The sequence below is a fragment of the Paroedura picta genome, chromosome 1 (assembly GCF_049243985.1).
Source record: "Paroedura picta isolate Pp20150507F chromosome 1, Ppicta_v3.0, whole genome shotgun sequence".
Classification (NCBI taxonomy): Eukaryota; Metazoa; Chordata; class Lepidosauria; order Squamata; family Gekkonidae; genus Paroedura; species Paroedura picta.
The window spans coordinates 10,421,428-10,444,533 of record NC_135369.1 but is presented as its reverse complement, the minus strand read 5'-3'; the positions used below and the strand labels follow the sequence as shown (position 1 = coordinate 10,444,533).

Here is a 23,106-nt window from a genome sequence, read left to right as displayed (position 1 = left end):
GACACCGGGTGAATTGGTTTTTTCGATGGGCCTTTATTGTATTTATAACAGGCAGAATATGTCGAATGTAGACAAGAACCAAAAGCGAAAAAAGAGAGAGTCTTACCCCCAAATAATGAAAACATAATCCTAGTATAAGATTCAGTTCTATAGTTTAAAATCTCTTCTGGGGGACGGTCTACCAACAGAACATCATCTTGGAAGTGGTTTTCGGTCTACCCAAATTGTCAGTACTGGAGGCAAATAAGAAAGCTGGGTGGCCATCAGGTCCCACCTGGCATCCCTAAATCCCCCCTCCCAAGCAGCCCTTTTCTCCAGGGGAACTGACCTCTGAAGTCTGGAGAGGAGCTGTAATTCCAGGGGATCCCAAGGCCCCGCCTGGAGGCTGGCATCCCCACCATGTATGCTCAGTATTTAACTTTGTTGGTCTGAATTGTGTCCCTGGACTGAAATGTTATTCAGAAACTCAGAAAACCTTTATTGGCACACAAAAACGTTATTCTATTGCTTCCGAGCCTCACGGTGACCCATCTGCATCTGGTTACAGTATAAGGAGATCCTTCCACACCCCCATGATTTTATTGAATGTGGGGAGTGCGGATTAAGGGGATCAGGCCACTCCTCTGGAGGAGGGAGGGATGCCCAAATGTGTCAAGCATTTGGAAGGAGGATTTATGTTAACCCCCCCCCCCAAAAAAAAAAAACAACAACAGGGAAATGATTCAACCTAGGACTGCAGCCCTGGTCAGAATTGCAGCTGACCTTTTGGTAGTTTTTTTTTTAAATGTGGAGGTTCAGTTATGAATCTCCCCAATCTTGTTTAGTGAAGGTTGTTGGCAGCATTTAAATATGTACAGAGGAGAAGCACCAGCTACTTAAAGAATAGCTTGATTATTAAGAGAAACAACTTTGTAAAGAGAATGGCTAGAGATAGTCCCTAACAGTCTAACTGACTGTTGTTCTGGAATGCAGAGAGGAAGTGGACTCAAGGGAACAGAAAGTCCCCAATTGAGCCAATCGGGAGATGATTTGAAAAATACCAGGCAGTTCCTGATCTAAACATTTTAATTATACATCTCTCCCGATGCCCCCATAGGATATTCTTCATAGAGTCATAACATCACACAGTTGGAAGGGACCTCCTGGGTCATTTAGTCCAACCCCTTGCTCTATGCAAGACACTCACAACTCTATTATCCATTGTAACCTGCCACCTCCTTGAACCTTCATGGGCTTGTTGTATCAGGCATACTACAGATCTTGCATATCCCAACAGAAGTTGCAAACTTTGGGCTGGGAAATTTGGGGATGGAGGCTGGAAGAGCAGAGATCGGGGAGGGAGCTCAGCAGAGATCCGATATGTAGCATCCACTCTCTGAAGCTGACATTTTCTCCTGCGGAACTGATCTCTGCATTCTGGAGATAACTTATCATTTTGGGAAAATTCCAGACCTCACCCAGAGGTTCAACCCCCCCAAAGATGCCAAGGCTAACTTGGGTAGCAGGCATATATCAAAGGTATAAACAGCCTTTCTCAAACTTTTTACCATTGAGAAACCCCTGAAACATTCCTCAGGCTTCAAGAAACCCAAGAAGTGACACGATCATGCAGAATATGGTTGGGAAGCAGAGCTGTGGACACGCCCACCTAGGTCCCCTCCCCTTCCCACCCCCTCCAGGTACATTTTGGGAGGGCGACGGTGGAGTGACATGATAGTACAGGGTCATAGAATCATAGAATCATAGAGTTGGAAGGGGCCATACAGGCCATCTAGTCCAACCCTCTGCTCAACACAGGATCAGCCCTAAGCATCCTAAAGCATCCAAGAAAAGTGTGTATCCAACCTTTGCTTGAAGACTGCCAGTGAGGGGGAGCTCACCACCTCCTTAGGCAGCCTATTTCACTGCTGAACTACTCTGACTGTGAAAAACTTTTTCCTGATATCTAGCTTATATCGTTGTACTTGAAGTTTAAACCCATTACTGCGTGTCCTCTCCTCTGCAGCCAATGGGAACAGCATCCTGCCCTCCTCCAAGTGACAACCTTTCAAAAAAGAGGGCTATCATGTCCCCTCTCAACCTCCTTTTCTCCAGGCTGAACATTCCCAAGTCCCTCAACCTCTCCTCATAGCACCCAATAAATGCCTAGCAAATTTTAAAAAATATTAAAATTAACTCCCACCAATTAAGGAGAACCCTTCTGGGGCCGTCAAGAAACCCCTGAAACCTTGGTTGAGAGAGCCTGGTATAAACCAACATCGAGTTTTATACAGTGTACAACTCTGTAATATATTTAAATACAAGTAAACTGGCATAGGATTGCAGTGTAATACAGAATACATGGGAATATAGCTACTCTATTGTAAAAAACAGTCCTTCTCCTTAAACCAGAGCATCCAGGCATCTGGAGAAGGGAAACCAAGTTGTTTGTGTTTAGGGAAGCTGGCTAGTATCTGTCTCATTTTGCTCTCTGTTCCGGAGTTAGCTTCCTCAAGCCTTGAAATTCTGTGTTAAATAAAAATACCATGCAACATATAAAGGCCTGATAAGAACATTCTAATAATAAACATATTTGGTGTACAGCAACAATTGACTCATTCTTGCCCATGTTTGTGAAACAACATGCAATTTTCAAAAGATAAGAGCTTCCTGTGTGCGTAGTAAACTCACTTTATTGAGGAGAGAAACAAACTTGGTAAACGAAGAGAGAAAGAGAGAATCCCAACAGTCTAACTGTTCTGGAGGCAAGCAGGGAGGACGTGTGCTCAAAGGAACAGGAAGTCTCCAGTGGAGTCAATCAGGAGGAGATTATTTGAAATAGCACTTCACCTGTTCTCCAAGAATTATCCAAAATACTGGAGAAAGGCTCAGAAATCACACCTGCAAGTTCTTTTAGTACCTTGGATGCATCTGTCCCAGAAGATTTGGCTTCATTTAAAGAAACTAGGTGCTTATTCGCTACCTCTACAGTGATCCTAAATGCTTCCTGATAGCCCTGAAGCAAGGGGAGGAGACTGGCAACCCTAGTTCCACCTTTGGAATCTCTAAGACAGGGGTAGTCAAGCTGCGGCCCTCCAGATGTCCATGGACTACAATTCCCAGGAGCCCCTGCCAGCATTTGCTGGCAGGGGCTCCTGGGAATTGTAGTCCATGGACATCTGGAGGGCCGCAGTTTGACTACCCCTGCTCTAGGACTTTTCCTTCCTGGGATGCCAGCCTCCAGGTGAGACCTGGGGATCCCCTGGAATTATAGCTCATCTCGAAACTAGAGAAATCAGTTCCCTTGAGGGAAATGGCTGCTTGGGAGCATAGCATAATACTGCACTGAGGTCCCTCCCCATGCCAAAATCCTGCCCACTCCTGGCTCAGTTCTCCAGGTATTTCCAAATCCAGAACTGGCCACCCTAGCTGGCAATCCTACCTGCCTCATGCCAAGGAAGTATGACTCAATGCATCACCGTTCCCTTGTTGGAATGCTAAAATCCTGTTCACTCATCTCTTGTGTCTTCCAGGCCCTGCCTAGCCCCTCACCATGGAGACACCCTTGGAGAAAGCCCTGACCACCTTGGTGTACACCTTCCACAAATACTCCGGGAAGGAAGGAGACAAATTTACTCTCAGCAAGATGGAGTTGAAGGAGCTGGTGAAGAAGGAGCTGGCTTTGGGAGAGGTAAGAGGCGAGAGATTGGCTGGCAGGGCAAGTGGAGGCGGGGCTAAAGCTGGCTTCGAAGTGGGAACTCTGTGCAGATCTGTTCAGCCATCTGAGGAAACATCTAATCATTAGGGGCATTCGTTGACCAATCAATGTGACCAAATTTCCATGAATTTGTGCTTTCTTGGGATTATTTGACACATGGGCATGTCTCAGAAGAAGCATTCCCTTCTAGTGGTGGCCAGAACATTAGAACATCAGAAGAACGCCTCTGGATCAGACCAGGGGTCTTTCTAGTCCAGCCTCCTGCCTCATCCAGGGGCCAGCCAGTCCCTCTGCAGGGCCAGCAGCAGGGCAGGGAGTCCGAGGCCTTCCCCTCATAAGGACACAGGAGAGCCCTGCTGGGTCAGACCAGGGAGGGTCCCTCCAGTCCAGCCACCTGCCTCACACAGGGGCCAGCCAGTCCCTCTGCAGGACCAGCAGCAGGGCAGGGAGGCCGAGGCCTTCCCCTCATAAGGACACAGGAGAGCCCTGCTGGGTCAGGTCAGGGAGGGTCCCTCCAGTCCAGCCTCCTGCCTCACACAGGGGCCAGCCAGTCCCTCTGCAGGGCCAGCAACAGGGCAGGGAGGCCGAGGCCTTCCCCTCATAAGGACACAGGAGAGCCCTGCTGGGTCAGACCAGGGAGGGTCCCTCCAGTCCAGCCTCCTGCCTCACACAGGGGCCAGCCAGTCCCTCTGCAGGGCCAGCAACAGGGCAGGGAGGCCGAGGCCTTCCCCTCACAAGGACACAGGAGAGCCCTGCTGGGTCAGACCAGGGAGGGCACATCTAGTCCAGCCTCCTGCCTCACCCAGGGGCCAGCCAGTCCCTCTGCAGGGCCAGCAACAGGGCAGGGAGGCCGAGGCCTTCCCCTCATAAGGACACAGGAGAGCCCTGCTGGGTCAGACCAGGGAGGGTCCCTCCAGTCCAGCCACCTGCCTCACACAGGGGCCAGCCAGTCCCTCTGCAGGACCAGCAGCAGGGCAGGGAGGCCGAGGCCTTCCCCTCATATGGACCTCAGGAAAGGCCCTCTGGATCAGACTCAGGGCTCCTTTTGCATCCTGTATCACACGGTGGCCAGTCAGCTCTGGAGAGCCTACACCAGGGCAGAGAGGCTGAGGCCATCACCTCATAAGCTCCTGGGGAAAGGTACATATGGGAAAGAATCTTAGGCAGAGGTTGTTCACATTATCTTCTACCTGATCCTTTTCAAACTGGAGATGACCAGGAGTTGAATTGAGGACCTTCTGCATGTCAAGCAGAGGCTCTTCCACTGAGCCACAGTTCCTCCTCAAATATATTTTTTTGATCAATACTTGAGATATGTGACATGCTCTCCCGAAACACAGCATCCCTACATCCAGTTTCTTCGGTCTGCGTGTGCCCTGGGTTCAAATCCAGCCCCAATGATAGCTAACCCTGTTTCTAGAGAGACTGAATCTTGCAGGGTCAGTTTTAGGTTTTGGCAAAAGTCCTTTCTCTCCCTGTTTCATTCTCTCTCTCTCTCTCTGTCTGTCTCTGGCAGAAGCTTAAAGACAGTGGGATAGATAAGCTCATGGGGACCCTGGACAAGAACAACGACGACGAAATTGACTTCAAGGAGTACACGGGCTTCCTCTCCGCCCTCTGCATGACCTACAACGATTTCTTCCAGCAGGAAGCCAAATAGGGGGAGAACAGGGCCTTCGGTTAAGGCCCTGCGACGTGAAGACCCTACGGCAGCTTTAAATAAAAGAGTTCTCTCTCCAGCAACATCAAATGCTCTTTCCTTCTTAGGGGTGCTCACAGGGATACCTCGGTGCCCATATCAAAAGTGCCCTTTGAAGGAACTACTGCAATGGGATTGAAATGACAGGGATGCCAGTATCCAGGTGGGACCTGGAGACACCCCCCCCCCCAGTTTTAGAGCTCATCCCCAGGCGACAGAGATATGCTCTCCATGGCTGCTTGGGAGGGTGGACTCCGTAGCATTATACTCCACTGAGGTCCTTCCTTGCCCCAAATCTCATCCACTCCTGGCTCCAAACCCAAAATCTCTAGGCATTTCCCAACCGAAAGCTGGCCATCCTAGGAAACGAGGTCCTGTGGGACATGATCAGGCAGCAAATCTAACAGATGGGGGCAGACAGGAAGTACAGAGAAGGTAGACAGGGAGGGTCAGCTCCCCGGCCTCTCCATTAGGTGGCGCCCTACAGAAATCCAGGCCTCATGCTCAGGACCTTCCGGGTTACCCCTACCCCGAGAAAGACGGAGACCAAGCCCATGTTTGCTTAGCGTCTAATCCTACTTTGTTTAATAAAGCTTCTTGCTACAAAGGACGTTTACTTAGGGCGGTAGCCTTAATAGCTGAGCTAGAGGGAAGTCGACTTGGACGGAGGCCAACTTAGAGAATGGACGTTAGAGCTCCTCACTGGCAACCAGCAAGGGGTTTGAGGGCAGGGGACATGAGTGGGCGAGGTGTCATTATGTGATAAATGGGGAAAAAAACCCTGTGGTGATATAGGGTAGCTCTAGGAATTGCTGCACACTCTATGGTAAATCAAAGAGTTCTTGGCAATTCCTAGATTTAAGCTCCTCACTGGCAACGAGCAAGGGGTTTGAGGGCAGGGGACATGAGTGGGCGAGGTGTCATTATGTGATAAATGGGGAAAAAACCCTGTGGTGATATAGGGTAGCTCTAGGAATTGCTGCACACTCTATGGTAAATCAAAGAGTTCTTGGCAATTCCTAGATTTACCCTATGTCACTTCTTTATGAGCCACAGTAGGCAACAGGAACTGGCAGTAGGGTTGGGTGTTTTGGGGCCCGAAGCGGCTACTCATGCCCAAAGTAGCAACACCGCAGTGCGGGGGGAAGGGTAGGGAGGCGTTTTAGGCTCAAACGGCTGCTTAGGACACTAAAGTGCCCAACCCTAATAGGCAGAGTCCATTTTCAAGAGCTGTTAATGCATTAGAGGGCAATGACTTGGCATTTCTTTCAGCCAAAGCAGCAGCACTTTAATTGTTCCTCAGTTGCTACAACAGCGAGGAAACTAACCCCGTGTAACAGAGGCCGAGATCTAACATAGGTTGTAGTGGGAATCACTAATGAAAGCCACTAGAAAGCCATTGTAGTGTGGTGGTGAAGAGCGGTAGACCCTAATCTGTAGAACTGGATTTGATTCCCCACTTTTTCACTTGGGCCAGTCCCAGTTCTCTCAGAGCTCTCTCAGCCTCACCTGCCTCACAGGTTGCCTGTGGTGGGGAGAGGAAGGGAAGGTGATTGGAAGCCACTTTGAGACACATGAGCCAAGCTGGGTGACCTTGGGCCAATTCCAGTTCTCTCAGGACTCTCTCAGTCCCACCTGCCTCACCAGGGCCCTGTTATGGGGAGAGGAAGGGAATGGCAATTGTAAAGTGCGTTGAGACACATGAGGACTGCAGGGTGACCCCAGACCAGTCCCAGTTCTCTCAGACCTCAGCCTCCCCAGGCTCACAGGGTTCCTGTTGTAGGGAGAGGAAAGGAAGGTGCTTATAAGCTATTTTGAGACACATGAGGCCAGCTGGGTGACCTTAGGCCAGTCCCAGTTCTCTCAGAGCTCCCTCAGCCCCACCTGCCTCACAAGACTCCTGTTGCTGGGAGAGAAAGGGGGAAGGCAATTGTAAAGTGCTTTGAGACCAATGAGGCCCACTAGGCGACCTTGGGCCAGTCTCAGTTCTCTCAGAGCTCCCCCAGCCCCACCTGCCTCACAGGGTGCCTGTTGCAGGCAGATTCAAGGGGATAGCCCTGTTGGTCTGAAGCAGCACAAGGAAATTTGAGTCCACGAACTTTGCGTGCAGGGAAAAAAAAAGATCTTTCTTGATCTTAAAGATGCCACTGGACTCCAATTTACTTGCAGGGAGAAGCTGCTTAGTGACTCCTCCGGGCAGCGACCAAGCAGAGCTCAACCCCCCCCCCCTCTTTGACTCCAAGCCCTTGCAGAGCGAGGGCATTTTGGCCAGCGGCCGCTTTCCCCTCCGCGACCAGCCCAGGGCTCCAGGGCCGGCCGTGCGCAAAAGGGGCCGGGAGCGCATGACAGAGCCGAGCCTCCAGACCTCCAGGCGGGGAAGGCGGGCCGGAATTTCGAGCAGCCAATGAGGGCGTCGCAGCTGAAATATGCAAACCGGCGCCCAATCCGCTCTCTTCCAGCGGATCCCCCCCCTCGAGACCCCACCCTTGCCTATAAGAGGCGGCTCCCGGGCGATGCCCGCTTCTCTCCCGTCTCCCGGCACGGACATCTGCCTCTCCTGGTTACTCTCTCGGTAAGTCGCTTTCCCCATCCCGGACGACGCCTTCTTTCTCGCAGGAGAGGAGGCGGAGGAGGATGCCGAAGCCTAACGGGCCCTTCGAAAGCCTTTTTCTCCCTGCTCCTGGCTTCTTAGGGACGGTTGCGCCGCTTGCCAACAGTCCGGGAGAAAGCAAAAAAAAAAAGCGCTGCGCATTTGAAACGGCGCTTTTGCGCCCGTCCAAACGAGAGGGGAATTTTCCCCCGTGTAGGGGAGTCCCTGATATCGGGCGGAGGACATCTATTGAAAAAGAGCAGGATAATTTGGGTTTATTTATTTATTTTTTTGCTCTCTCCAGGCAGTTGGCAACCTTCTAATGCTAGTGCTTCCAGAGGGGGAGTTTTGTCTCCCCCCCTCCCCCGCAGGAAGGGTGGAAATAAGACAGAAAGGAAAGAAATCGCTCTTTCCCCCCTCCCTCTTTGGACTTTTCCTTTTCCTAAGATGGAAAGTTTTGCAGAATTCAGCTGCGAAAGTCCAGCCCGGAGCATGCGCAGGACGCCTTTCTCCCAGCTGAGCGCTGCAAAGGAGCGCAGAGAGAGAAGCGCTATACAAAAGTTTTTTGGGGGCAGCGACTGGTGGCTTCCAGCCACGCAGGAGTCCCATCCTGGGGGGGTTTATCCCCGTGGAGATTTCCTCCGCTGCACGTTTTTTCTTTCTTTGCATGGCTGATTTCTCCTGGGGATTTTAAAAGGCATTTTAAAGGCTTGCAACAGATAGGGTTTTTAGGGGTGGAGGGTGGGAGTGAGTCAGGGAAGAACACGCGATGGCTGCTGTGGAGCCCCGAGCAGAACTGCCAGGCTGCGGGGAGAAGGGCGGAGGGACTCTGCACGGGTGGGGCTCTCTTCTTCTTTGGGCGCGGCGCCGAATTAACCATCGGCTCAGAAAAGCGGAGTTGGCAGACGACGCGTGCCTTTCCCCTGCTCTCCGGCGACACCTGGTGGCGACGCCTGTCTTGGGCATGTGCAAAGATCTGCAGCTTTGATGAACGGGCGGGGGTCGGGGTGGTGTTATGGGTGTGGTTTCCTTTTTTTCTTTTTTTGGCAGTGATTAAGCACCTTTCAGGACTAGGGATGCCCGCCTCCAGGTGGGACCTGGGGATCTCCCGGAATTTCAGCTCGTCTCCAGACAACCAAGATCAGGGGATGCTTTGGAGGGTGGAATCTACTAGCATTTTACCCCACTGGAAGTCCCAGTCCTCCCCAGGTACCCGCCATATCCCTCAGGATGCCAGCCTTCAGGGAAGACCTGGGGGTCCCTAGAATTGCAGCTCACCTCCAGACTACAGAGATCATTTCCCCTGGAGAAATTGGGTCCTTTGGAGGGTGGAGTCTACGGGGTTGTACCTTCTATCCTCCCCAGGCACCATCCCCAAATCTCCAGGAGTGGAGCTGGGAACCCTGATACTCTCCCATCACCTATTTCTGGCTGGGATGGGGGGGAGGAAACAGACAACCTCGTTAAGGATTGTGATTCTTCTCTTTGCTGCTGCATTTCTGGAAGGGGTGAGGTGCAAGCTATACTGGTTATAGTTTTGCCTGGCTGGCAATGGTGAAAAACTCAGGAGAGAAGAAATAAGGCAAGGGGGGGGGGGCTGCCTTTTACACAAAGGGCCCAGGTAGCCAGGGCTGCTGATGGCACGCCCAGCTGCACCCGGATCCAAGTGGCTGGGTGATTCCACTTGACAGGGGTAGTCAACCTGTGGTCCTCCAGATGTCCATGGACTACAATTCCCATGAGCCTGGCAGGGGCTCATGGGAATTGTAGTCCATGGACATCTGGAGGACCACAGGTTGGACTACCCCTGCCGCAGGACACAACTCCTTTTCCCGGCAACCGGTCCCAAGGTGGTTAGCTTACGGGCGGGGGCCGCAGAAGCTGGTAGACGGTTTGCGCCTCCTTGCCTCTTCTTGAAGAAGAGTTGGCTTTTATACTCCGCTTTTCACCGGCTGAGGGCGTCTCACGGCGGCTTACAATCACCATTCCTTCCTCTCCCCACCACGGACACCCTGTGAGGGAGGTGGGGCCGAGAGAGCTCTAAGAGAACTGCTCCGTGAGAGCAGCACTATCAGGCCCAAGGTCACCCAGCCGGCTGCATGTGGAGGAGTGGGGAATCAAACCTGGATTGCCAGATTAGAAGCTGCCGCTCTTAACCGCGACACCATGCTGGCTATTCCCTTTCTGGAAAGCTCCTGTCGATCCCCTATAATTTGGTCCATTTCAGGTAACTCGCTCTGGGTCTATCTCGAGGGAGGAACCGTGCAGGGTGGGGTGGGGCGTGCAAAGTTTTTCTCCCAGGTTTAATCCTGAGCTTTTCCAATAACAGGCAGCTTGGAGGTGGTTGCAGGGGTTTGGATGCCCCCCCTCACCTCCAACCCTGGATAGGTGAGCCAACATGATCTGAGGGCTAGATAGAGATAAGAGCGTTAGAGAAGCCATGTTGGGTTAGACCGATGGCCCATCCAGTCCAACATAGAATCGGAGGATCATAGAGTTGGAAGGGACCTCCTGGGTCATCTAGTCCAACCCCCTGCACTATGCAGGACATTCACAACCCTGTCGCTCATCCACTATCAACTGCCACCCCGTTGAACCTTCACAGGACCAGCCTCTCCGTCAGATGGAGAACCCACCACCTCCCGAGGAAGCCTGTTCCACTGAGGAACTACTTTAACCATCAGGAACTTCTTCCGGATGTTCTATTAAGCTGCAGGGGTGGGCAAACTGTGGCCCTCCAGATGTCCATGGACTACAATTCCCACGAGCTCTTGTTAGCAAATGCTGGCAGGGGCTGATGGGAATTGGGAGTCCATGGACATACGGAAGGCCACAGTTTGCCCACCCCTGAGCTATAGTGTAGTTCGGTGGAGAAGAAGGGGGGAAAACCCCTATAAAAGGCCAAAACAAGGGGCATTGCAGAGGTTCTGACAATTAGAAGGTGTAGCTTAGTTTGAATCCCGCCTTCTCCAGATTGCTGGTGGAATATCCTTTGGGAGGCTATTCCCCCCTTTGCTCCTTCCTCTGACTCATCAGCTTTAAAGGGAAATTTCTGGAAGTCGGCTGAGTCAGAGCTGAGCCCCGCCCCTTCTGAAGGCAGAGTTTAGCTCCGCCCCCCACACCAGTCCCAAAAGAACCGTTTCCTTAATCCAGTTTCCAGCGGAAATCTCATGGGAGGCCAGAGGGTTGTGACATCTGATTTAAATCAGGTCTTCCTGGCTCCCGTGTAAGGTTGCCACTCCAAATTGGGAGATTCCTGGAGGTTGGAGGGCAGAGCCTGGGGGGAGAGCATCAGCAGGGTATCATGTCTTCAAACCCAGCCTCCAAAGGAGCTGTTTCCCCCCCAGGCAACTGCTCTCTGTCGTCTAGTTGTTGTCAGTCTGTTGTCAGTCCAGATCTCCAGGCCTCACCTGGAGGTTGGGAATCCTCTGTGATCCTGCAAGCCAACGTAACTTTCTTCCAACTATGAACCCTGTGAGAGGGCATCCTGAATTCGGGAGACTCTTGGGAACAGAAAAGCCCCTCCTGTTGAGGTAGTCGTAGAGAATTCATCATGCAACTCCTGGCAGAGAGCCGGTGCCATGTTAGGAAAGTTCTGGAGCTATTTTGGGTTTAAACTTCAAGTACAACGATATAGGCTAGATATCAGGAAAAGATTTTTCACAGTCAGAGTAGTTCAGCAGTGGAATAGGCTGCCTAAGGGGGTGGTGAGCTCCCCCTCACTGGCAGTCTTCAAGCAAAGGTTGGATACACACTTTTCTTGGATGCTTTAGGATGCTTAGGGCTGATCCTGCGTTGAGCAGGGGGTTGGACTAGATGGCCTCTGTGGCCCCTTCCAACTCTATGGTTCTATGATTCTATGATCCTGCGTTGAGCAGGGGGTTGGACTAGATGGCCTCTGTGGCCCCTTCCAACTCTATGGTTCTAGGATTCTATTTATTGGCAGAAAACACTGAGAAGGAAGAGCTGGGGGGTTTTGGTATCCTGCTTCTTATCACCCAAAAGAGTCCCAAATTGGCTTACAGTCATCTTCCCTTCCTCTCCCAACAACAAGCACCTTGTGAGGTAGGTGGGGCTGAGAGAGCTCTGACAGAACTGGACTGGCCCAGGATCACCCAGTTAGCCTCATGTGTCTCTAAGCATCTTACAATCACTTTCCCTTCCTCTCCACACCACAGACACCCTTTGAGGCAGGTGGGGCTGAGAGAGCTCTAAGAGAACTGTGAAGACTCAAGGTCCCCCAGTTAGTCTCATGTGCCTCAAAGCAGCTTACAATCCCTTTCCCTTCCTTTGTATGCCGCAGACACCCTTTGAGGCAGGTGGGGATGAGAAAGCTCTGAGAGAGCTGTGACAGGCTTGAGATCACCCAGTTGGCTTCATTTATCTCAAAGCAGCTCACAATTGGTTTCCTTTCCTCTCCCCACAACTGATATCCTGAGGGGTAGGTGGGGCTGAGAGAGCTCTGAGAGAACTGTGACAGGCTCAAGGTCACCCAGTTGGCTTCATTTATCTCAAAACAGCTTACAATTGCTTTCCTTTCCCCACAATTGGTACCCTAAGAGATAGATGGGGCCGAGAGAGCTCTGAGAGAACTGTGATAGGCCTCACTTATCTTAAAGCAGCTTACAATTGTTTTCTTTTCCTCTCCCCACAACTGGTACCCTGAGAGGCAGGTGGGTCTGAGAGAGCTCTGAGAGAACTAGGACTGGCCCAGGGTCACCCAGCTGGCTGCACGAGGAGGAGGAGTGGGGAATCAAGCCCAGTTCTCCGGATTAGAGGCTGCCGCTCTTTAACCACGGTACCACGCTGGCTCTAGGGAGACTGCAGAGAGTTGCTTGATTCTGCAGTTTCACACGCCGTCTTTAAATGGGGGAAGAAGGAAATCCCCTCGCAGAAACGGGTTTAACTTGGCAGACCTTCCCCTCGCTTCCTGTTTGCTCTGCATTCCGGTAAGTTCCGCCCAGAATTGTTTGCAGAGGGCTTGTAACCCGAGAGTCTTCGGCGTCAGCTTTTGGACGACGCAGACCATAACATTCCACTAACAGAAAGAGGCCTCTGTTTTTCTCCTAAACAACCAGCCAGTCGGCCAGCCTCCTGTTCTCTTGGGGGGAGGGGGACGCTTGCAGAGAACAACAAATAAAATAATTTCCAGTTTGCAATGCGTCTGGGCGTCTCTCTCTAAGCTGCGGCAGGCTGCGGTTAAAGAGAGACAGACTCTAATCTGGAGAGCTGGGTTTGATTTTCCGCTCCTCTTCCGCACATCATGCTTTAGGATGCTTAGGGCTGATCCGGCATTGAGCAGGGGGTTGGACTAGATGGCCTGTATGGCCCCTTCCAACTCTATGATTCTATGATCCTGCGTTGAGCAGGGGGTTGGACTAGATGGCCTGTATGGCCCCTTCCAACTCTATGATTCTATGATCCTGCGTTGAGGATGATGGCCTGTATGGCCCCTTCCAACTCTATGATTCTATGATCCTGCGTTGAGCAGCGGGTTGGACTAGATGGCCTGTATGGCCCCTTCCAACTCTATGATTCTATGATCCTGCGTTGAGCAGGGGGTTGGACTAGATGGCCTGTATGGCCCCTTCCAACTCTATGATTCTATGATCCTGCGTTGAGCAGCGGGTTGGACTAGATGGCCTGTATGGCCCCTTCCAACTCTATGATTCTATGATCCTGCGTTGAGCAGGGGGTTGGACTAGATGGCCTGTATGGCCCCTTCCAACTCTATGATTCTATGATCCTGCGTTGAGCAGGGGGTTGGTCTAGATGGCCTGTATGGCCCCTTCCAACTCTATGATTCTATGATCATTCGGCTACAGCTGGCTGACTTGTGACCCCTAGCCTCAAAGCGATGTGGCTTGCCTCGACCGGCCAGACCGGTCCGAAGAACATCGGGGCCCTGACGGAACTAGCGCATTTCCGCCGGGCCTGGAAGATGGAGCTCTTCCGCCGGACTTACAGTGGAAGCCAGCGCACATGGGAAAAAAAACACCATATGGGTCTTCCCTGCCAGTACACCCATCTCCTGCTGGTCCCTCCCTTCCTGGAGAGACCTGTCAGGTAATTAGCTCTGGACAGTGGAGGATAATATTTGAAAAATCTCAGGAACTTCTGAGTCTTAACTATGCTAAATACACATCTCCTCTGGTGCCCCCTGCAGGACATTCTCTATATCCCGTTCAATCATTGCATATTCCGGTACTTTGTGCGCGGAAATATTTCCAGTTGGTGCAAGGCTGGGAATTCTGCCCCTGCCAACCAACCTGCTATTGGGCAGGTGGACAGGACCTTATTTTCTTATTCGGCTCTCCCCGAAGGCTCGAGGAGAGTTACAGCATATAAAACCCCAATAAAACTGTACAGTCAAACCCATAAAAACAAGAAAACATGCAGTTGGCAAGTACCGTGGGCAGAGGCGCAGCCGAATCGCACAAGCCTAAAGCCAACATCTTGGTAGGGTTTGGGTGATCGGAAAGCCTCCCCTCCCCCCCCCCCATAGGGCTGGCCACGCTGTGGCTCTCCAGATGTCCATAGACTACAATTCCCATGAGCCCCTGCCAGCAGGGGCTCATGGGAATTGTAGTCCATGGACATCTGGAGAGCCACAGTGTGGCCAGCCCTATCGAAGGTGTGTGTGTGGGAGGCTTTTTAAAGTATTGGCCACCCTGCTCTAGGATCTCTGCTAGGCGAAATGCTTCTTCTTTCGGTTGGCAGCTCCTGGGGTTTGCTCTCAGATGTAAAGGCCTGTGACTGGGTGAAGTACGATATGCAGATATGGGGTGTGGCAAAATCAGCATTGGTGACGAGACAGGAAACCTACATCTCGATTCAGCCCAGGGGGGTGATCAGAAAGAGATACTGCTGAATTGCAACTAATAACGAAGCTCAAGATCAGGCATCCTCCTGGACCGAATCAAGACCTCAGTTTCTTGTCTCATTATCAATAAGCATTATATTTTCAGAATAGTTGAACATCTTTTGTCACATAGGTTGGGTTGGCAACATTGGGGCGGGAAGCACACGGAGATCTTCGGGTGGAGCCTATGGAGGGAGGAGTTTGGGGCAGGGTGGAAACTCTGGAGTATAATGCTATGGAGTTTACCCCTCCGAAGCAGCTGTTTTCAACCGGCGGAACTGATCTCTGACACTTGGTGAGAAGTTCTAATTCTGGGAGCCCTCCACCTACCCAACACCACTTGCAGGGGAGAAGTGAGTTATGGACGTTATTGATATTAGCCAATACGCAAACCTCCTTAAATATTCAAATGGAATTCCGCAGAGTAGGTTCTTCAAACATTCCCTTGGAAGCACATTGCATGATGGGTATGTAATGCAGCAGGGAGATTTTAGGATTGCCCGGTAGCCAGGGAAGAGACTTTTGGAGGTCGTCTGCCCTCATGTCATGGCCCTGGCATTCCTTGGTGGTCTCTCTTCCAAATACTAACCAGGGCTGACCCTGCTTAGCTTCCGAGATCTGACAGGATCGGGCTTGCCTGGGCAATCCGGGTTGGGTTGGTCATGGGGGACTCCAGTCAGGTTTTGGTTCTCTGGGACCATTTCCGCATTAGGAGACGTGCTTGTTGAATTTCCTTTGGATGCTGAGAATTAACTCCAGCCTTTTCCACCTTTGGGCCTTCCTCCAATTATTTCCCAGGCTAAGATTCATGACACGCTTTCTGCCCTGAGCCTTCCGTCATGCTTTGCTCCCCTCCCTTTTCCAAAAAATGTGTTTGTTTGTTTTTTGCCAAATGGTGCCTGCTTGTACCTTTGTTTTTGTTGTTCCCCTTAATCCCACCATTCTGCACCTTTGATTGCTTCCCCCCTCCCTCCCCCAAGATGTCCTGAATGTAATAAAAAAACAAACCTCGGGTTATAATATTATAACGGTATAACGCTGCTGTGTAAGACTGATTTTTTTTAAATTTAGAGAGAGCGATATAACATAATCGCCCTCTCCTTAAAAAATTTTTTTTGGGGGGTGGAATGGAATGGAATGGAAGGAGGGAGGAGGAGGAATGGGGGGAGGAGGGAGGACAGCAAGGAGGAAAAGGGTGTGCCCCAAGGGAAAAACCCAGTTGCACACATTTCTGCACTGGGCAGCCCCACATTAGACCCCATTAGACCCCACTTGGAAAGACGCAATCCAGTTGTCTGGGGATTCCTTTGCTGCGAGGCAAATGGGGACAAATTTGGAACGGCGCCCGAAAAAGCAAATTTTAGTGTGGAAACGGATGAAAGAGTCGACTCTTTAACAATGCAAACGATATCGCGAGCGTGGAAACAGTCTGGGAGATAAGGAGCTTGAAGCCACCTAAACCGGATTTAGGATTACCCGGATATTGGTGGAATGGCACATAGCCCTCTCCAGGCCCAAATAAGTTTGCTTTGGTTTTCTTCTTCTCCAGATCCTCTTCCGACATAGACCGGGGACATGGCGCACAACCTGGACCAAGCTCTTTGCACGATGGTTGTCGTTTTCCACAAGTATTCGTGCAAAGAAGGTGACAAGAGCACCCTGAGCAAGAAGGAGTTGAAGGAGCTGATCACAAACGAGCTGGCCATCGGACCAGTGAGTGTTACGAGGAGTTACTGAGAACCATGCAAAGTCCTGCTTTAGGCTACAGCCGGCTCTCTGACTTGGTTCCAGCCAGGACAGCTGGGTGTAGTGGTTAATATAATGGCTTCTAATCTGGCAAGCTGGGTTTGATTCCCCGCTCCCCCACGTGCAGCCAGCTGGGTGACCTTGGGCTCAGGAAGGTCCTGGTAGTGCTCTCCGAGCTTTCTCAGTCCCACCTCCCTCGCAGGGTGCCTGTGGTGGGTGGGGGAAGGGAAGGCGATTGTAAGCCACTTTTGGGACCCCTTCTGGTAGTGAAAAGTAGGATATAAAACCCAACTGTTCTGTCATCAATGCTTCTAGCGCCCCCATTTTGTCGCTGTGCCCTGTGCCCCAATGGCCAAGAAACTAAAAAGGTCAGAATCGGGGAAACGAACTTAAGCCTATGTAGGGTAGAACACAATTAAAAAATATATAGTACGAATATTTAAGTTAAAAACCCAAGCCTCAATAAAATTAATGCATCCATGCATCCCAAGGTCTCCACTGGCCAGTCGTGTTTTGGCGTTACCGCCTTTATCAGTCCTCAGGCATCAAATAAAACCTGCATACATAAAATACAATCAGTACTAGAACTGTTATAGCCAGTTGGCTCCTACATGTAAAATAAGATGACATAAAATAATATACTTGGGACTTGAAAGACCAGAGTCAGCTTTGTGGACCAGAAGTCCAGATGACATTAATTGAGGCCTGTAATGTTTCTAAAAGAGCCTCTTGTGGCACAGGGTGGTAAGGCAGCCGACGTGCAGTCTGAAGCACTGCCCATGAGGCTGGGAGTTCGATCCCAGCAGCCGGCTCAAGGTTGACTCAGCCTTCCATCCATCCGAGGTCGGTGTAATTAGTACCCAGCTTGCTGGGGGGTAAACGGTAATGACTGGGGAAGGCACTGGCAAACCACCCCGTATTGAGTCTGCCATGAAAACGCTAGAGGGCATCACCCCAAGGGTCAGACATGACCCGGTGCTTGCATAGGGGATACCTTCACCTTTTAATGTTTCTAAAGCAGGCCCTGGTTAAGGCGAGCCCTTTCAGCAGCCAGCAAGTGTCAGGTGGTAGCCAACCTTCAATCCCAAAGGTGCCTGCAGGTTCAGAACTGCTGAGGGAACTGGGAGTTATGTCATGAAATAGTGGTGTGTCCCCTGGATAGCCCTGGAAACCTGCAGTGGAAGTCCTGGTAGCCCTGGAATTATAGCTCATCTCCAGCCGACAGAGATCAGTTCCCCTGGGGAACACGGCTGCTTGGGAGGGTTTGCTCCATAGCAGGGGTAGTCAACCTGTGGTCCTCCAGATGTTCATGGACTACAATTCCCACGAGCCCCTGCCCGCGTTTGCTGGCAGGGGCTCATGGGAATTGTCGTCCATGAACATCTGGAGGACCACAGGTTGACTACCCCTGTTCCATAGCATTAGACTCTACTGAGGTCCAGGTGGGACCTGGGGATCCCCCGGAATTACAGCTCATCTCCATACTGAAGTGATCAATTCCCTTGGAGAAAATAGCTGCCTTGAAGAGTGGACTCCATAGCATAAGGTCCCTCTACTGAGGTCTCTCCCTGCCACACATCCTGCCCACTCCCAACTCTGCCCCTGCCCCCGAAGCCTCCAGGTATTTCCCAACCCAGAGCTGGTGACCCTTTGTTCTTAGGTGCGAAAATAAAATCTGTCACTATTTCCATTGCTTCACCATCTATTTGCCAGGAATTGAGAGGGCCGGATGCCATGATCTTTGTTTTCTTGATGTTGAGTTTCAAGCCAACTTTTGCACTCTCCTCCTTCACCCGCATCAACAGGCTCTTTAGTTCCTCTTCACTTTCTGCCATTAGAGTGGTATCATCTGCACATCTGAGGTTGTTGATATTTCTCCCTGCAATCTTGATCCCAATTTGTGACTCCTCTAATCCCGCCTTTCTCATGATGTGCTCCGCATACAAGTTAAATAGGCAAGGGGACAGTATACAGCCTTGCTGAACTCCTTTCTCAATTTTGAACCAATCAGTTATTCCATGCCCGGTTCTCACTGTTGCTTCTTGACCTGCATATAGGTTTCTCAAGAGATAAATAAGATGCTCTGGTATTCCCATCTCTTTAAGAACTTGCCATAATTTGTTGTGCTCCACACAATCAAAGGCTTTAGCATAGTCAATGAAGCAGATGTTCTTCTGGAACTCCCTAGCTTTCTCCATGATCCAGCATATGTTGGCAATTTGATCTCTAGTTCCTCTGCCTCTTCGAAATCCTGCCTGTACTTCTGGAAGTTCTCGGTCCACATATTGCTGGAGCCTAGCTTGTAAAATTTTGAGCATAACTTTGCTAGCATGAGAAATGAGTGCCATGGTGCGGTAGTTTGAACATTCTTTGGCATTGCCCTTCTTTGGGATTGGAATGTAAACTGACCTTTTCCAATCCTGTGGCCATTGTTGAGTTTTCCAAATTTGCTGGCATATTGAGTGTAGCACTTTTACTGCATCGTCTTTTAAGATTTTGAATAGTTCAACTGGAATGCTGTCACCACCACTAGCTTTATTGTTGCTCAAACTTCCTAAGGCCCATTTGACTTCACATTCCAGGATGTCTGGCTCCAGGTCAGTAACTACCCCATTGTGGTTATCAGGGATGTTAAGCTCGCTTCTGTATAATTTTGCCACCTTTTTTAAATCTCTTCTGCTTCTGTGAGGTCCCTACCATTTTGGTCCCTTATCATACCCATCTTTGCATGAATCATTCTCTTCATATCTCCCATTTTCTTGAAAAGATCTCTGATCCTTCCCATTCTGTTGTTTTCTTCCTGGCAACCCTACGCCGTCCTAAGTGTATTTTCCTTCTGGGTGACGCACCAGGGGATCTGACCGAATGCACATTAACGGCAGTGCTTTGGAGATGAAAGAAATGCGACAACAAAAAGAGGAATGTCTTTCTCTCAATCTTGTGGTTTGCTGTTTGTATTTTTCGAAGGTGGCTAACCATTTGGGTTTTCTTCTGGGGGGGTTGTTCCCGTTTGCACCCTAGAAATTGAATGACTCTGAGATTCAAGGGCTGATGGCCGACCTGGACAGGAACAAAGACGAGGAGGTGAACTTCCAGGAATACGCGACCTTCCTCGGTTGCCTGGCGATGGTTTACAACGAGGCATTGAAGGGCTAATTCATAGAGCGACCCTCTAGGTCCAGACAGCATGGCCTTGACGAACCACAAGTGCTTCTGTCAGCAGTTTTGTGTCTAATAAAAAATTTGATTTTTGTAACGTTTGGATGGCGTATACGGCTTGCGTTTTTGGACGACAGGGAAGGTGTTAAAACAAAGACTTTTTTACTATTGAAAACCCCCTGAAGCATTCCGCAGGCTTCGGGAAATCCCAAAAGCGCCCGAGATCGTTCAGAGTATGGCCGGGAAGCAGAGCTGTGGAAACGCCCACCTGGGGCTCCTCCCCTTCACACCCCCTCCAGGCCTATCCTTGGCCATTTGGGGAGGGGAGGGGAGGGGCAGGTCGCCATGACCTTATATGGTCATATCAGCTGATAAATGTTTAACAAATTAAAAAAAAAACATTCAAAATTAACTTGCACTCATTTGGGAATCCCTTCAGGGCCGTCAAACTCCAGGGTCTACACAACTGTGATTGACACCCCGGATCTTAACCACTACACCATGCCGGCCCCCGTGAAACACACTTTGTGAAGGAGAGAGAAGGGAGAATCCTAATAGGCTAACTGGCTAACTGTTGCTTTCATTCGTTCTGGAGGCAAGCAGGGAGGAAATGCACTCTGAGGGACAGGAAGTCTCCAAAGGAGCCAATCAGGACCTAGGGGGGGACTCTCTGAAAAAAAGTCAAGGGTGGTGTTTAGGGCAGGGGGTACAATGCCGATAGGGCCCACCCTCTAAAAACGAGATTCAAGTCCCTATCTCAGCTCAACACAGGGATTCCCAACCAGGGATTCCCAGACTCCCCGGGGGTCTGCAGAACTTTCGGAGGGGGTCCTCAGCCTCTCCCCTTTTGCCTTAATGGGGGGTTAGGGAGCCCTCTGATTTCATTGACCCCCCTCCCAAGTTCTCTTGTGGTTTCTGCACCTGGGAGGGGGTGGAGCCTGCACACCTACTCCTGGCCTAAACCCTCTCCGCCCCTCAGCCTCCTCGAGCCTGCCTGTTAACGCAGATGGTGATGTCACTTCTTGGGGGTGTGGCAGGGAGGCGTGGCCAGCTGACACCCCTTCCAGGGCTCCTCAGAGCCCGAAAACGTTTTTCAGGAGCTCCTCCATGGTGAAAAAGGTTGAAAAACCATTCGACTCCACTGCGTCTCACCAAGCCGTAGCGGTGATGCGAAAATAAATACACCTCCCCTGAGATTTCTGGGAGCTGCTGATACAGCCTCTAAGCCACACAGGACATCCTGAGCCAGCGTGGAGGTGGCAACTGTCAGAAAAACTTTTATCAGTGAGTCATTCTGGGTTGGTCCATTTGAAAAAAAATTGAAAGGACATGTCTAGATATTGCACATGAATATAATGCCTAATCCAGCTGCGGGATGCAACTCACAAAAAGAAGAAAAAGAAGAAGAGTTGGTTCTTATATGCCGCTTTTCTCTACTTGAAGGAGTCTCAAAGTGGCTTACAGTCGCCTTCACATTTCTCTCCCCACAACAGACACCCTGTGAGGGAGGGGAGGCTGAGAGAGCCCTGAGATTACTGAAGAAGAAGAAGAGTTGGTTCTTATATGCTGCTTTTCTCTAGCCAAAGGAGTCTCAAAGCGGCTTACATTCACCTTCCCTTTCCCCACTACAGACACCCTGTGAGTTAGGTGAGGCTGAGAGAGCTCTGACAAAATTGTGCTGCAAGCACAGTTCTATACAAATCGAATCACCAAATAAAATAACTGCGATCAGCCCAAGGTCACCTAGCTGGCTGCATGTGGAGGAGCGGGGAATCAAACTCGGCTCTCCAGATAAGAAGCCACCGTTCTTAACCACAACGCCAAGTGGAAGTGAAAGTCCTAGAGAGCCTCTGCAAGTCTGAGTAGGGGCTGTAGCTCAGTGGTAGAGTCTGCTTGGCATGCAGAAGGTCCCAGGTTCAATCCCCGCCATCTCCAGTTTAAAAAGGACCAGGAAGTAGGTGATGGGAAAGCTTTGTGTAGAATGCTGCTTGTCTAGCTTGGGTTGCTTCATTTTGAAAAAGACACTTCCAATCCAAAGTCCCTGGAGAGCAGCAGCTAGTCTCAGTTGGGGCTGTGGCTCAGTGGCAGAGCCTTTGCTTGGCATGCAGAAGGTCCCAAGTTCAATCCCTGGCATCTCCAGTTGGAAGGACCAGGCAGCAGGTGATGGGAAAGACCTCTGCCTGAGACCCTGGAAAGCTGCAACTAGTCTCAGCAGGGGCTGTGGCTCAGTGGCAGAGCCTTTGCTTGGAATGCAGAAGGTCCCAGGTTCAATCCCCGGCATCTCCAGTTAAAGAACCAGGCAGATGGTGAAGTGAAAGGCCTTTGTCTCTGAGACAACCCTGACCTGGATGGACCAATAGTCTGACATGGTATGCATGTTCAGACAGAGTTAATGCTTCAGCAGTGGGCAGAGATACTACCGGGTTTAATCACCTAGGCTGGTCTTGGGGAGGAGGCTGCTGTTTGGAGATATTACTGAACCTCACGTATGGCCCGAACCCCAGATTGGAAAATCCCTGGAGATTTGGGAGAGGCAGGATAAGGAATAATGCTGAAGGATTGGATTGCTGCCCGTAACAATCTCGCTGCATCATTGCCTTGGGAGAAAGCTGGTTAAAGAATTCCTTTCCTTGCCAAGGTGAGAGATAACAAAACCGCACTGACCGCAAATTTTCTGGCGGCCGAGAGAGGGAGAAAACAGTTCTGGGCCTGATATCTTTTGCCAGTTTAAAGATGCAAAGGAGGAGCATGGGCTCCGTAAATAATAAATAGTTTTATTGAGGTGAGAAAGAAATTGTGTGTGCCGGAGAGGAAAGAGTTCTAACTGCCTAACTGACTAATGGAAGGCAAGGATCCTCCAAGGAGCAGGAAGTCTCCAGTTCAGCCAATCAGGACAGAAGAGGAGGTTATTTGAAAAAAAAAACCAGGAAGTTCCTAATCTAAATAAGCTAACTAAACCTCTCCTTCGATGCCCAGCGTAGGATAGATTTCCCCTGTTGTTGAACCATGCAAACTACAGATCTCGCACAGTCCTACATATGGAGAGATACATAAAAACATAGTGGCAAGAACACAGCCCCGATTTGGAATCTGGGATCTCCTCTCTTCAGGAATGAATGGTGCCCACTCTTCTTTTGGCAGAGATAGATACATGGAAACAAGGTAGGCAGGATGCCCCAGGGCAGTGGAAGAATCCAGGGGGGCAGTGACGAAATTGAGGGCAGAAGGGGACTCTGCTGCAGCAAGAAAGATGTTCTAAGGTGGCTTGCCAATGCTTGCCTCTGGATAGTATTGACCCTGGACTTCATTGGTGGTCCTTGGTTGGGATCATACTGCTGCTGAGCTCCTTCCCC

At 50.6% G+C, this 23,106-nt stretch overlaps 2 protein-coding genes and 1 non-coding gene across 3 annotated transcripts in view; all 3 read left to right on the top strand.

The window, feature by feature from the left end:
* Positions 1-5,431, top strand: part of LOC143829670 (protein S100-A5-like) — a 29,556-nt gene extending 24,125 nt beyond the window's left edge. The window contains exons 2-3 of the mRNA XM_077320919.1: positions 3,513-3,670; positions 5,214-5,431. Coding sequence (XP_077177034.1) covers positions 3,533-3,670; positions 5,214-5,357 — 282 coding nt within the window. The 5' untranslated portion in view covers positions 3,513-3,532 and the 3' untranslated portion in view covers positions 5,358-5,431. The remainder of the gene's footprint in view (positions 1-3,512; positions 3,671-5,213) is intronic.
* Positions 5,432-7,815: 2,384 nt separating this feature from the next.
* Positions 7,816-19,854, top strand: LOC143829677 (protein S100-A6-like). Its single transcript, XM_077320932.1, has 3 exons — positions 7,816-7,968; positions 16,398-16,561; positions 19,616-19,854. Exons 2-3 carry the CDS (start codon positions 16,424-16,426, stop codon positions 19,748-19,750), a joined length of 273 nt encoding a protein of 90 aa, XP_077177047.1. The 5' UTR covers positions 7,816-7,968; positions 16,398-16,423; the 3' UTR covers positions 19,751-19,854.
* A 2,113-nt stretch (positions 19,855-21,967) lies between these two features.
* On the top strand, positions 21,968-22,039 carry TRNAS-GGA (transfer RNA serine (anticodon GGA)). Its single transcript has one exon. It is a non-coding gene; the product is annotated as a tRNA-Ser (tRNA).
* The last annotated feature ends 1,067 nt before the right edge of the window (positions 22,040-23,106 follow it).

Excerpts from the sequence above, each read along its gene's own strand:
- LOC143829677 (XM_077320932.1), top strand. The coding sequence starts at position 16,424 with ATGGCGCACAACCTGGACCAAGCTCTTTGCACGATGGTTGTCGTTTTC. Across the intron at positions 16,562-19,615 it reads ACGAGCTGGCCATCGGACCA|AAATTGAATGACTCTGAGAT; the intron begins GTGAGTGTTACG and ends TTTGCACCCTAG.